The 14,925-nt window shown below is 35.5% G+C and overlaps 1 protein-coding gene across 1 annotated transcript in view; it reads left to right on the top strand.

Annotated features, from left to right (window-relative positions):
• The window catches only part of GUCY1A2 (guanylate cyclase 1 soluble subunit alpha 2), a 423,060-nt gene that overhangs the window by 91,318 nt on the left and 316,817 nt on the right, over positions 1-14,925 (top strand). Inside the window, exon 4 of the mRNA XM_051986919.1 lies at positions 12,380-13,098. Coding sequence (XP_051842879.1) covers positions 12,380-13,098 — 719 coding nt within the window. The remainder of the gene's footprint in view (positions 1-12,379; positions 13,099-14,925) is intronic.

The raw sequence follows: 14,925 nt of genomic DNA, 5'->3' as shown, positions 1-14,925 counted from the left end.
TTGAAATGGACAACCTATCAGGGAAAAAAAAAAGGTTTCCTTTGCCTTTCCAAAACACTTAATCACTCACTTTTTTCCCCTTTCATAGACATTTGTATATATGTCATCCCCTAGACTAGACAAAAAACTCAATGGTGACAGTTACCAGTCTTCTTTATATTTCTTATGGCACCTATAGCATGATTTTACTTTAAAAAAGTATTCAATAAATATTTGATGAGTATGTGAAGCAATGGATAGTACAACAGCTCATTTTAACAAAGATTTAGAAGCATAGAAAAATAGCTGAGTTGGAATGGTCCTTAAGAATCACTTAGTTTAAGGGGATAGGAAACTATAGTTTGTGAGTTATATTTTGCTGATCCCTGAGTTAGCCCAGTTTCACTTTTAAAAAAAAGAGAGATGGAAGGACATGCCTAAGATTACACTATAAACCTTGGTAGGGAAAGGGTCTTGAGAATCATGTTGGTTGTTTTACATGCTGGAATTCTTTTTTGTTGTCTATTATCTGGAAGAACTGATTTTTTTTCTGTTGTATCCAAATAACCAGCTTTTGTAAAGTTTGTTTTTCCTAGATTTGTTTGATTGTCCATCATGTTTATTTAGACAATGGAAAATGAAAACGTGTGTTTTTCCCACTCATTTTAGAAACCTGCCTACCTTCTGTTATACAGAAAATTTTCATTCATTACTTTCCTTACATATGCTCATTAAAAATATTCAATGTCATAACATACTCTTTTAGCTTACCAAACAACAAAGAATGGTTTTTCTCCTAGTGTTTATTAGTATTCATATGGCTTATATTTTAAAATCTAAGTCTATTTTAAATAGCTTGTTATCCCTTAATCCTACTGTGACTGCCCTGATTATTAAGCAAGGCTGTTCCTTTAGCTTATTCTGCTAAACTGAGAAGCAGAGACCACTTTCCCTACTTCATTTCTGGACCTCACATTTTATTTCTTTAGAAGGAATAAATCAAATTAAGCATATGCTGTTGCTTTTCTGAGATCAGTGTCCTCTCTACTCTAGTTGTCAGAACGGAAATGTATGGCTTTGGAGAAAAAAGTTCTTTTTATTTCTGTTTTCTTCCCAGCTAGTCAAATAAACACTGGAAAAAATTCTTAATTTTAGTTAGAGCTAGCAGAAAAGGAGAAAGAAAAAAAAAAGATCTAGACCTGTAAAATATAAGACTTTTCAAAGACCTTGAAAAAAGGTTTAAAACTATTCTACATGGTCTAGCGGAAGGTTTTCTGGAGTTGGGACAACTGGGTACTTATATCAGCTTTACCACTAATTTGCTGTTTGAATTTAGATAAGTCCCATTCTTTCTGAGCTCCAGTTTCCTCATTTATGTAAATGAGAGTTTTGGACTAGATCCTCTCAAAGAGTTCTTTTAGGTCTGAGGATTTGAAATACTAGATAATTTTGCCATCACTAAATTTCAAAAAAAAAATATAGATTGTGATATATCTCTTTTGGAGAGTTTTTTTTTTTTTTTTTCAGAAGCAAAAAGATAGAAAAAGACTCTGATTTTAAAAATCTACATTATATCCAGAATGTCATTTATAAGGCATGAAAAATAAGCCAATTTGGATTGAGCATGTAGAGTATATTAGAAAAAATCATGTAGAATTATTCTAGGAAGTAAGTTGGATGGACAGACAGAGCACTTATCATGTTCCAGACATTGTTAAGAACAGGGGATATAAAAAGAAAAAAAAAGACAGTTCCTGAACTCAAGGAGCTCTTATTCTAATAGAGACAAAATAAAATATAAAACAGAGGAGGAAAAGGAGGGAGAGTAAGGGAGGAGTGAAGAAGGAAGGAAGGAGAGAAAGTCATCTTTTTGGAGATAGAACAAAAGACAAAAGTGAAGGGAGTTGTATGATTATGCCTTCTCTTGATATGATGAGTCTAGTCAGGGATTCACTGCTCAGCAAGTAGACCTCAGGGTGGAGTCATTTTCAAGGACACAAGGCAGCCATTGTAGAAGTAGAGCAAACTAGAGAGTGAGCAAGAAGTGACAGGTATATTAAATGTTTTTTCTTTGGTTGTTTTTTTGCTGAGGCAACTGAGGTTAAGTGACTTGCCCAGGGTCATACAACTAGTGTCTGAGACCAGATTTGAACTCAGGTCTTCCTGACTTCAAGGCTGATGCTCTATCCACTGTGCCACCTAGCTGCCCCATTCAATGTGGTTTTTAAAATATAAATTTCACTTAAGGGCAGCAAGCTTCTTCTTCTTCTTCTTCACTTCTTACTTCACTGAAATCCAACTTCTTAGTCATCAGCTTGTTTCTAAATGTGTAATTTTGGTAAAGGTCATTGGTCCTATATAAAGTAGTGAGTTTAGGTAGTAACTCTTCCACCTTTTCATAATATGCCTTAGCCTTACTTTTTCTTTCTATAAAATAGGGATAAATTAATACAAGTTTCTTTATATTCCTTTTATTTCTTTCAAATATATATATATATATATATATCCTTCAAAATATTTTCTTCAAATATATAAGGAATATATATTTGTTAAATTTCCTTCAAATGAGACAATGGCTATAAAATGCTTTGTAATTATAGAGTAGTAAGTTAGGTGGCATGGTAGATAGAGTGCCAGGTATGGAGACAAGTTCAAATCTAACCATCAGACACTAGGTGTGTGAACCTCAACAAGTAGTTTAACCCCATTTGCCTTACTTAGTTTACTCATCTGTAAAATGAGCTGGAGAAGGAAATGGCAAATCACTTCAGTATTTTTGCCCAGACAACTGAACAACAAAACAATTATAGACCATTATATGAAAAGATTACTATATTGTCTATTATGACAATTCTAAGAATTATTTGGTTAAATAAACACATTTATCTTGTCAGGAAAAATATTTTTTTCTAATAGCTTATCCATTTCCATTAAAAATAATTTAAAAATCCCTTTTCAAATGATGAATTTGGAATGTTATTTTATTATACTGATCAAAAGCCCTCAAACATCAATCAAATTCATTCAGCCTGAGAAATGGCTCAACAAGTAGTGCTGAAAAACTGCCTCAATACACAGCGGATAATGAGTGGAAATCTCTTTTTTAACAAAGGTGTTAGTAATTTGAAAGCAGAAATACTACTTATCTTTCTTTTCATGGTATTGAGTAATGGTAGTAGGTATTGGTAAATGTTATTCCTACAATCATTACTTCAGCCATTGTACCTATGAACAGGTCATAAGCTTTTACATTTTAGAAATAGAAGAGATCTTAGAGGAAATTGTATTCATTTTACAGATGGGGAACTTGAGGTAGATACTTGCCCATGCTTCCACAGCTAGTCAATATCTTGTCTAGCTATTATTCCATTCTTTAGTAAATACCACCAAAGGACCTCCATTATTGGCAACTGTGAAAAGATTTTATTTCAAACAGTACTTTAAGGGGAAATATACTGTATGACTCTTGGTGCCCCATTTCCAAGCACAGAAGATGTTCTTACTGATATCTGAGAAAGAGCATTATTTTAAGCCTCACAGTTATGAGTCTTTGGAACTGAATGGAGCAATGTGGTATTTTTATAGCTAAAAAATATATATATTCATTTCTCCAAGTAATACACATAAAATAATTTAAAACTACAACTCAAAGAGATTAGATTTCAAACTACAAGGTATCTTAAACATCATTTAATTCAACATCCATTTTTATGGAAAATTATAAATGTTATAGGATTTGTCAAAGGAAGTAAATAGTAGCAGAATCTGGAAAGAAATTAAGGTGTTTTGAATCTAGTACTCTTCATTAAAATATGCTACTTCTACAATTCTGAATGAGAGCAGGATTATTGCATTGTACATGTAGATTTATAAGGGATCTTGGGAACCATTTAGTCCAAATACCTTATTATACATATGGATAACTCCTTCATTTAATCAGTTAAAAACATTTATTCATGTTTCTTCTATGTGTCTGGCACTGAACTATGCATTATAGATACAAAGAAAGTGAAAGACTATCTTTGCTCTCAAAAATATAACAATTTAATAGGGAGAAAACATGCACCCATGTACAGATAAGATATATACCGACAAATTGGAGAAAATCAACAGAAGGATGGCACTAGAATTAAGGAAATTGAGAAAAGATTTTCCTGATAAAGTTAGGATGTTAGCTATAACTTAAAGGAATCCAGAGAAATTGGGAAGTAGAGATGAGACAGGAGAGCATTCCAGACATAAGATACAGTCAGGGAAAAATACCTAAGTGAGGAGTATAGAGTATTTTGTGTGTGGAACAGTAAAGAGGCCAGTGTCACTGGATTGTAGAACAGATATAAGGGATAAGAAGAATGTAAAGGTATATGGATGGGATAAGTTATAAAGAACTTTGGATGCCAAATAGAGGAATTCATATTTGATACTGGAGGCAATGGGGAGCCACTGGAATTGATTGAATAAAAGCATAACATGTCAAACTTGTGCTTTAGGAAGATAAATTTGACAGCTAAGTACATGATGTATTTCAATAATAAACATCATTTAGTTTTTCTCAAGTGATTGAGAAGGCACTTCATCATCTTGGAATACTCCAGGGTCACCTTTTTAATCTTAATTTCCATTGTATTGTTAACCCCAGAAGTGGCTTATTAGTGTAATAGAAATTTATTGTTAAGAAAATTTGGACTTTGTCAGTTTTTATTATATCATCTCTTACAGGTGCTTATTTTGTTTACTTAATGATGTTTGGGTAATGTTTTGAGCTTCTGCCAGGGTAGGCAGCACATAAATGCTCTTCATTATCTTTATATTAGTAAGCTTTATTCAATTACTTCAGTGACACTTCAGTATTTTGCAAAATATAAGTTAAAAGTAGTTCTTCATTTGTCTCTTTTACCTAGAAGCAACATGCTTTCTAACTGATGAGGTTGAGATCTGGCACCAAATGATGGGGTTCAGTAGGAATTCTTAGTTAAAAATAGGAGACACAAGGTAGGCAAATGACATGTGAAAAATTTAGAAGGGCTTTCTTTCTACCAAAAAGTACCTTTAATTTATAAGAAGTTATGGACAAAATAAAAAGATAAAATTAGATACTAGGAGTAATAAATATGAAATAGTATCAGTAAAGTATTTGGTTGGCCAGGAAAGGGATTTTAGCAATTAACAATGGAAAAGACAAGTTCCCCATTGGAACTCACAATTAATCAGGAGAAAGGGAATACATAAGAAGATGGGAATACACCATTGACTGACAGGCTAATCTCATAGAGGAAACAAGGAGAAAGACATCATGAGGCATGGTGAAGTGAGTGAGAGAAAAGACACCATGAGGCATGGAGTAGAGGGATGAGAAGAAAGACACCATGAAGTGTTACTTTTTGGTGGGCTAACCCCAATAATGATTCAGCAAGGATGGCATAGGTCATGGACAGATTTATAGAGGAAATTTAACTCCAGGGGGTTGACATAACTTTCCTTTTGATTGGATGCAGTAAGGTGAGGTTTCTGGAAAACCTCCACAGGAATGGAACTATAAGACTGAGCTGATCCCCATCAGTGGCTTTTCCTGCTTGCTCCAGGAAGTATTATAATCTTATCAATATTTCAAACTTTCTTTGCTAATACCACCTAGGTATCCAGGATCTCATCATGATCCTGAACTTTGGATGTCAAATAGCTTTCTGAGCATCATAGTATTTGAAGATTCAAATGGTACTATTAAAATTGGAGGAACTTAATACTTTTATAGGGACTTCAAATATGGCCAAAGATACTTAATAGTTGTGCTTTTCTTCAACAAATAATTTAATCCTATTTGCCTCAGTTTCCTCATGTATAAAATGTATTGGAAAAGGAAATGGTAAGCCACTCTGTTATCTTTGCCAAGAAAGCCTCACATGGGGACACAAAGAGTAGGACAAAACTGAAACAAATGAACAATAATAATATTTTTCTAAGAACTTGATTTTAATTTTGAAGAAATTCATTTAAATGCTCAAATTTAAGAAATTTAGAAATAGCAATTTAATTGATTTATGATATACATTGCCCATAATGACATTGATTTCCAATTGAATTGTTAATTTCTTTAAATTCAGATTCCTATGTGGTAACCTCAACATTGTAATTTTTTCCTCCCCTTTCACATCAGATAACTGAATCAGACATTTTTGTAAAAAACAAGACTTTTGAAATTACTGATAAACAAAGGTATTTAAACATTGTTTAAATAAAAGGCCAGGAGATGAATGAATTGTGATAATCCTTTGAATAGGTGACTTTCCCAAATTGCCTTGGAGATCAAAGCTATCAAGCCAAAATGAAAAGAAAATAGTTTGTTCCCAAGGAACTTCATTCTATTGATCTTTCCAGCTTTATTTTATGTTTGACTTTATGTCTTTTCTGGTCACTCAGTCCTTAACTTTTTCTCTCTATAATTTTGAATTTTCATGATAGGGTTTTCCCAAGAAACATTTCCATTGTGAAATTTGTGCCATATATATAGATTTTGAATAATAGTGATTCACATATATTTAAGTAAATATATCTATATAAATATATAAATGTGCATATGTGCACAAATATATATATATATATATATATACATATATATATATATATATTTTTTTTTTTTAAATAAATAGTGGTGTACATTTTTGTTTGCTTGTTTTGGCAATACTAAGGATTTTGTTTTAGGAAAGAGAAAGAGAGAGAGACTAATTGTGTACTGGAGCCCTTTTAGGAGATGGGAAGTTGAAGTGTATGGTATATTGAACTTATTTTCAGATGCTTTTGATGTGTTGATTGACTATACTGAATTTTTTCCCCATAGTTCCTTTTTTATTTTGTCTTCAAAATATTATCTAGAATAGAAATCTAAGAGGGAGACTGGAGGGAGACTAATTGTGAGACAAATTGTGATTACTATAAGAAGAATTAAATAAGGATGGCAAAGCTTCACATTAGACCAGATAATTGAAATAAGTTTTGTTGCTGACAAGTTAGAGTTACTCATACCCACGAATTGAAATCAGCATTTATGGTTTAAAATTGAGGAAAGGTCATAGAATTAGGGCTGGAAATGTCTGAGAGGCCATTTTGTCTGACTTCCTCATTTTATTACTGAAAAAACTGAGGCCCAAGGAAGTGATGTGACTTAGCTAAAGTTGCAAAAATAGTAGACTTAGAGTAGACCTTTAAATCAGGTGCCTTGCCTCTTTTCACTGTACTACACTGGACAATTTAATAATCTCTTATGAAAAAATGAGAAGTGCTGTATTAAAAAGAGGGCCGAATTTGGAGTCTCTATAGTTGTTTGTTCTTCACTCTCTGTAATGGCCGCGTATTTAAAATCAGCTGGAGTCAGGAATTCAGGTTAAGGGAAAAATCTTCAATATTTATTGAAGTGAAGAGATGAATAAGGATTGCGATAGCAAATATAGGCAAGAAAGATTGTGATAGCAATATAGGCAGTTGCGACAGGAAACCAGCTAACAGAGAGAGATCTGAGCTGAGCAAACTGTGGCAATGGCAATGCCAAAAGTCTCTCCTTCCCCTTCCTTTTCCACTCCCCTGCCTCCACCCACCAAAATCGTCATTTCCTATACAACACATCAGGACTTGCACAAAGAGTGGGCGGGGGCCATTCTTTCTCCTAGCTTATATATTAATAGAGTATGGTCCAATTACTATTTAGCCTCATGTGCTTAGACCTCAGTGTATCAACTCAAGCCTCAGCCCATTACATCTCCCGCTTTCTTTTGTTTTAGAACACAGGTGATCATGCCATTCCTGACTCCTCAGGGAGGTCAGAGCCCCCAAGGGGAGGTGATCACACCCTCCCTGACTTCTCAGGAAAGGAGGTGATCACGACCCCCCTGACTTCTCAGGAAGGGAGGTGAAAGCACTAAAAAGGAGATAATCACGCCCTCTCTGACATCTCAGGAAGGGAGATGAAAAGCACCAAAGGGAAATGGGGGTTGCTAGCAGGTTTCTGGGCTCAAGGGTCTTATTATGCACATATCCATCAGCATGGGAACACATACCACATAGCACATAGCAACAACGCAGAAGCTATTAGTGATGACTCTCCCCACAGTCAGTGCAGGCTTGATGTGGTGTAACAAACATGAATTATACACCCAAGTAACGGTATAACAAACAATATAAATCAACATTATGATGTAAAAGATTGCCAGAAGTCTTAGAAGGAGAGTATGTAAACAGCAATCACACATACACCTCTTCAGCAGCCAAGAGATAGTCCAAAACCAATCTATTGTCCATTGCTTCACATATCAGGGAATCCAATGATCCCCCCAAGTTTTTGAAGTCCAGCAAAAGTCTTTTTATGTCTTAGGGAATCCAATGATTCCAGCAGATTTTGAAGTCCTGTAACAGTCTTATCATTTCTCAAAAAATCCAATGATTCCTGAGGGCTTTCAAGTCTTATGTCTCAAAGAATCCAATGATTCCTGAGGGATTTAAAGTCCCACAACAATCTAATGTCTCAGAGAATCCAATGATTTCTGAGGGTTTTGAAGTCCAATGATTTTCTATGTCCATGAGTCAAACGCCATAACTGCCACTCTTTCAATGGTGAGCACAATCAGCAACAGAACCACCCGACGTTTCTTGGGTCTTCTCCTTCGTTTCAAGGGTCTGCTCCGTCTCTTTGCGATGGACAAGGCGAATACGGCTCATTAGCACCCATCTGATTCCCCCCCTCCCCCGTCGTCTTTATTGTAGAGAGCAACCCACGCTTTGATAGCATTAGTATTTGCTCATATGCTGCTATAGAATAATTAATTTGTACTGTGACATCTGAATAAGGACTGACACCTGTTAGTAGGTCATAGGTGATTGCAGCATGAACTCCACTTTGACTATTTTGTTGGGCTTGTATCCTACAGAGCTCACTATATTCAGAAAGCCACAAGTAGTTTTGTCCAGGTTCTAGGCATATCTTTGCTATAGATTTCCAATCATTAAGGGTCAAAATTTCAAAAGCCAAATTCTGTAATAACATCTTAACATAAGCTGATGTAGCCCCATAAAGAGTGCAAGCTCTTTTCAAGTCTTTGAGGATTTCTATATCAAAAGGAGAGTATCTTCTACTTTCTTGACCTGAAGAATTAAACTGTTAAATAACTAGAAAAATGTGGTGTTGGAATTCCAATACATTTCTCCCTTCTTCTTTGGCCTTAATTAGTCCCTTTTGCAATCTACTCAAAGGAGCAGCTAGATGCTGGGGGGAGGTGCTGGATGCTGGGGGGAGGTGCTGGTGCTGTCATTCCCCCTCTTCTCCCCCCCCACTACCCCTCCTCCCTCCATCCCGGAGGGTGGAGTTGATGGAGGAGAGTCAATTACCTGCTCCTCAGGTGGGGCTGAAGCTGCCTCAGATTCACCCCGCCCTTGAGCCTCACTTAAGTCTCCATGCCCTGTGGGGATATGGCCATTAATTTGTTCTTTGTCTTCCTCCTTTATCTCAGGCTTCCCCCTTTGGCTATTCCTAGAGTTTTTTCCTTTTCTCCTAGAACTTATATGGTATTTTAAGGCCAACTGTATGGTATTGTATAAATAGAATGCCTCGAAGGGAACTGACTGAGGACCGTTTTCAATGTTATAATCGGAGAGCTGTTGACCAACCAATGCCCAGTTATCTAGAGAGATTTGCTCTACCTCTAAGAACCAAGAGGAGGTGCGTTTTAATATACCTAGAAGTTTAGCTGCCTGTTCCCAAGTTACAAGTAGCCCTTGCTCTTCTATCAGGTCACACAGGCTTTCTATAACACCACCCCTGGGTGGGGCTGGAGTTGGGGGGGTTGGGGTGGGGGATGGAGATTCTTTACCTAGGATCTGTCCCATTTCAGCCAAAAAGTTACTGCTTTAGTCTTTAAGAAAATAAGTTCCCTGTTTGTCTTATACTCACCTAAGTTCCTGGTCACTGGAGACTTCTTCAGTGAAAGTAGGGTCCTTGGTTCCCACGCTTGGGTGCCAAATGTAATGGACGCGTATTTAAAATCAGCCGGAGTCAGGAATTCAGGTTAAGGGAAAAATCTTCAATATTTATTGAAGTGAAGAGATGAATAAAGATTGCGATAGCAAATATAAGCAAGAAAGATCTCGATAGCAATATGGGCAGTTGCGACAGGAAGCCAGCTAACAGAGAGAGATCTGAGCTGAGCAAACCGTAGCAATGGCAATGCCAAAAGTCTCTCCTTCCCCTTCCTTTTCCACTTCCCTGCCTCCATCTACCAAAATCATCATTTCCTATACAACACATCAGGACTTGCACAAAGAGTGGGCGGGGGCCATTCTTTCTCCAAGGTTATATATTAATAGAGTATGGTCCAATTACTATTTAGCCTCATGTGCTTAGACCTCAGTGCATCAACTCAAGCCTCAGCCCATTACAACTCTCATTCTCAAAGAGGAGAATGATATCAGGGAGGTGATGCTATGACATGCAAATGAATTGGATTTAAGTTAGGGAGGTCTGTGCAAGGTCACCTGCCTCACTTTCCCTTCCAGAACCATCTAGATCTAGATATGGGTTGGGATGACTGGATAGAGTTGAACACCTTGCTTTTTTTTTATGCTAAGGTCTTCAACAAGTCTCAGTTTGATGGAGGCCACATCCATTTAGTGATTAACTTTAGGCAGAAATTGAGGCTAAGAATGATCTCTTTATTTTGTAAAAACTACATCCAAAAACAATCCAAATAAATAAATCTGGGAGGAAAAATCTCTCATGGTTTCTGGAACAAACAGAAATGACTGTTATTTCTATTCATTCTGAGTCAATTAGGATCCAAACAATTTGACCACTTGGAGCTTGACCTGAAACCTATTGTTGGTCAATTTAGGAGAGTCTGAGTGGTTTTGGTTTAAGGCATGATCCTTAAGAAGGAAATCTAGCCAATAAACCCCAAGATATCTTGGGAAGGTTCAGAGATCTAAAAGAAAGAGAAAGAAAGTTTCTTTTAAAAAATTTTCCCTTCTCCCCTTTCTTTTCTTTTGGGTTTGGAGTCAGAATTAAATATACAGAAAACATTCCTATATACCAAAATATTGATACCAGCAATTTTTTCTTGTGATGGAAAATAATTGGAATCAAGAGAGATGCCCATTGACTAAGGAATGAATAAACATTGGCACATAAATGTAATTGAATATTACTGATATAAGAAATTATGAATGTGATAAATACAGGGAAGCATAGAAAAGTCTGTATGAACTGATATAGAAGAAAATAATTAAAGCCAAGAAAACAATATGTAAAGTGACTACAATGATGTAAATAAAAGAGCAATCACAAAAATAATCAAGAAGGAATATTATAAAATTACAAAGAACAAGCATAGCCTAAAAGAAGGGATGTGAGAAGACATCCTTTTAGGTGGGAAGTTGATAAGTGTGGTTTATTGAACATATTTTCAGATGCTTTTGATGTATTGATTGGTTATACTGATTTTTTTTCCTGTTATTTTTCTTTTTATTTTGTGTTTAAAATGTTATCTGGAATTGGACTCTGGGAGGGAGAGAGGAGAAATATTGGAGAGAATTAAGAGAGATGCAAAAAATGATACCAATAAATATTTTAAATAAATAATATAAAAATCAATTAATTCCTCAATTATAATTAAGCAATTTATCAGTGCCAGACACTATGCTAGCTGTTAAAGATAAAAAAAAGGCAGAGAGAGAGAACACAATTCATGGCTTGAGAAAGCCTATACTCTATTATTGGAAGACCTTATATTTTCATCTATTCAGTACAATGCAGAACTAAATGTTTTTTCCTCAACTGTCCTTTCTATTCATGATATGTTACTTAATTTCTCTATGTCTCAGTTGCAAAATGAAGGGATTGGACTAGTTCAAAGAATCATGAATTTGAAGCCATAAGAATCATAGCTTAGAGACCATGGAGTACAACCTCTTCATTTTACAGATGGGAAAATGAGGAAAAGAGAAATAAAGTGATTTGCTTGGAGTCAAATAGCTGCTTAATATCTGAGCTAGAATTTGAATACAGATCCTCTGATTTAAAGTTCAGAGCTCTATCTATCATATTGCATCTGAGAAGAACTTTAGTATCCTTTCTACTTTTGTGACCTTCCTTGTTTTTAAGTGACTGTATCCCCTTCTTTATAAATAACAATTAGTGAAATACTTCCCTTATAGAAGGTAACAATGGCCTGGAGCTTCTTAAATTTCTTGAATTTGAAATTTTAAAAATCCTCCAATTCTACCAGTCTATTTCAGATATAGGCCATTCTTACTCCTCTAAGGTGACATTAAAATAGTTGCCAGGAAAGTCAAACATGCAGGTAGAGAAAAGAGCTTTTGCAACTTATTTCTCAGTTAATATCTGTTCTCTTTTTGCTTTTAGGTTTGAAGTTTGAAGAAATGCAAGAAAGATTTGGGGAGGAATTCTTCAATATCTGTTTTGATGAGAACGAGAGGGTCCTTCGGGCTGTAGGAAGCACCTTGCAGGACTTCTTTAATGGTTTCGATGCTTTACTGGAACATATTAGAACTTCATTTGGACGACAGGCCACTCTGGAATCTCCATCTTTCCTATGCAAAGAGCTTCCAGAGGGTTCTCTAATGCTCCATTACTTTCATCCTCATCACATTGTGGGGTTTGCAATGCCTGGAATGATAAAGGCTGCAGGAAAGAAGATCTACCGACTGGATTTGGAGGTGGAAAAAGTGACCCATGAGAAGCTGTGTTTGGAGGGCTCAAACCCAGGGAACTGCAGCTGTCTTACATTTGTCATTAAGGAATGTGAAAATTCAAACATCACAAAAAACCTTCCACCTGGAACATCCCAAACTCCTGCTGATCTCCGAATCAGCATCAACACATTCTGTAGAGCTTTCCCCTTCCACCTGATGTTTGATGCCAGCATGCTGGTTCTGCAATTGGGGGAAGGACTGAGGAAACAGCTCCGATGTGACACTCACAAGATTCTGAAGTTTGAGGACTGCTTTGACATAGTTTCCCCAAAGATCAGTGCCACCTTTGAAAGAGTCCTGCTGAGGCTGTCCACTCCATTTTTGATTCGGACCAAACCGGAGGCTTCTGGTTCTGAAAATAAAGACAAGGTAAGCAGAGGGGAGTTAGAGGGGTTGTGAATATTGAGAGAGAAATATTTTAGCGATTTATATGCTGACTTTACTTGGAATTATTTAGGGAAAAATAACTGAAGTGCCATTCAAAAAATCAAGGGGCCCTGGATGTATAGGAAAACATTTGGCCCTACTCCCAGCCAAATTGTATCATGTCTCCCTGATGCATTTATTTCAATTTATGAAACAACAAGATGCTTAATAATGACAGCCATAACAAGAGTAGCAATCATAGCACTCATTTGGTTTTCTAATTTTCTAAGTCTGTTGGAAGGAACTCATTGATTAAATTAGGCAAACCTCATGACACACCTATTGAAACCTTTGCAAAAATTACAAGGAATTTGGTTATATTGTCTTTATTCATCACGTCTTTTCCCCCATAAAATTAAGTAAATTGCTGTTATCTTAGTACAGCAAACGTTCAAATTTAATATTCTAGTCAAACTTCATTTTGGAATTAGAGGTGTATTCCTCTTGTAAAGTACTTTCTTCTAAAGCAATAAAATCATAATAAGTAAAATGCCTTTAATGTCATTTGTTAGAGGAAAAATATTTTTCAGAATAGATAACACTAGTACTGTAATAAACCATTAGATATAAATTCAAAGTAGCTAGAGATATTTCAACTTGAATCTTAGAAATTTACTGTTGAAAGTAATGTGATCCTACCTTCCACCTATTTTGCAAGTCCCTTTTATAAAGTAATCTTCTAGCTCATTAGCTCATAAACTACTATTTTAGTGTCTTATTTCTCTTTCAGACAATTGTGAATTTTCTTTTTGATATTGATACTTAGCCTTTTCTTCTCTAACTTTTGTCCATTGGTCTTATTCTGCCTTTTGGAGCATCACTGGATAGATTTGACCTCTCTTTTTAAAGTATAATTCTTAAATTATTTGAATATAGCTATTATCTTTCAAGGGATTCATTTAAGCAACCATGATGTGGTGGAAAAACCTTTGCTTTTCTAATCAGAGGACCTATATTCAAAATCTGCCTCTGTGTCTTATATTTGTGTGACTTTAGGCAACAATATATTGTTAGGCAACAATATAGGCATTCAATATATTACTTAATCTCTCTGAGCCTCCATTGCCTTACCTGTAAAATCAGCAATTTGGATTATTGACCTTATAGGACTTTTCTGGCTTTCTAGTAAATGATCATCAGAGCTATGTGCATTCCCAGCTAATGAAAGTGTGAAATAAATAATGAGCTATTTTCTGATTGTTTTTTGTTCCATACAGCTGTTGAATTTTATTAATAGGTATCTTAGTTGGTAAGAGTTGAAGTGATTGTGTTCCATATATTATCACTATATAAATGATGTTCTCTCTAGACTTGAGAGTCTGTATTCCAAACTTCAGTGATTACCTTAATATGAATTTAAATCATTCTTAGCAGTGAAAATGAACCCTTTCTTTCCCTTTGCCAAAAAAAAGCAAATTATGTAGTCATATGACAGTGAAACTAACTTTAGCTTTCATTTCTCTGTGTCTGCATTCTCTGTGAGCCATTTTTATTTTACTGTACCTGTGATTTCATGGGTGTAGGGAGTTCCTAGCAGGAAATTCTGTCTATCAAAGTAGATCAACACCTTTCTGCAACTTAAAATCTTAAGTAAATCACTTGGGGCACTGAGATGTGAAATGATTGGGTAGCACAGTCTTTGTTGAGCAGAATTAATACTGCCATGTATTCCAGAGATTTTTAATTCTGAAGCCAGCAATCAAACTGCCATGATACTTAATAGGAATATAAGTACACTATCCTTGTTAAAGAAAATAGTTTGTTAGACTA

This window comes from Antechinus flavipes, chromosome 3 (genome assembly GCF_016432865.1).
Source record: "Antechinus flavipes isolate AdamAnt ecotype Samford, QLD, Australia chromosome 3, AdamAnt_v2, whole genome shotgun sequence".
Lineage (NCBI taxonomy): Eukaryota > Metazoa > Chordata > Mammalia > Dasyuromorphia > Dasyuridae > Antechinus > Antechinus flavipes.
Note: the sequence above shows the minus strand (reverse complement) of the source record. Positions and strands in the feature narration are given on the sequence as shown.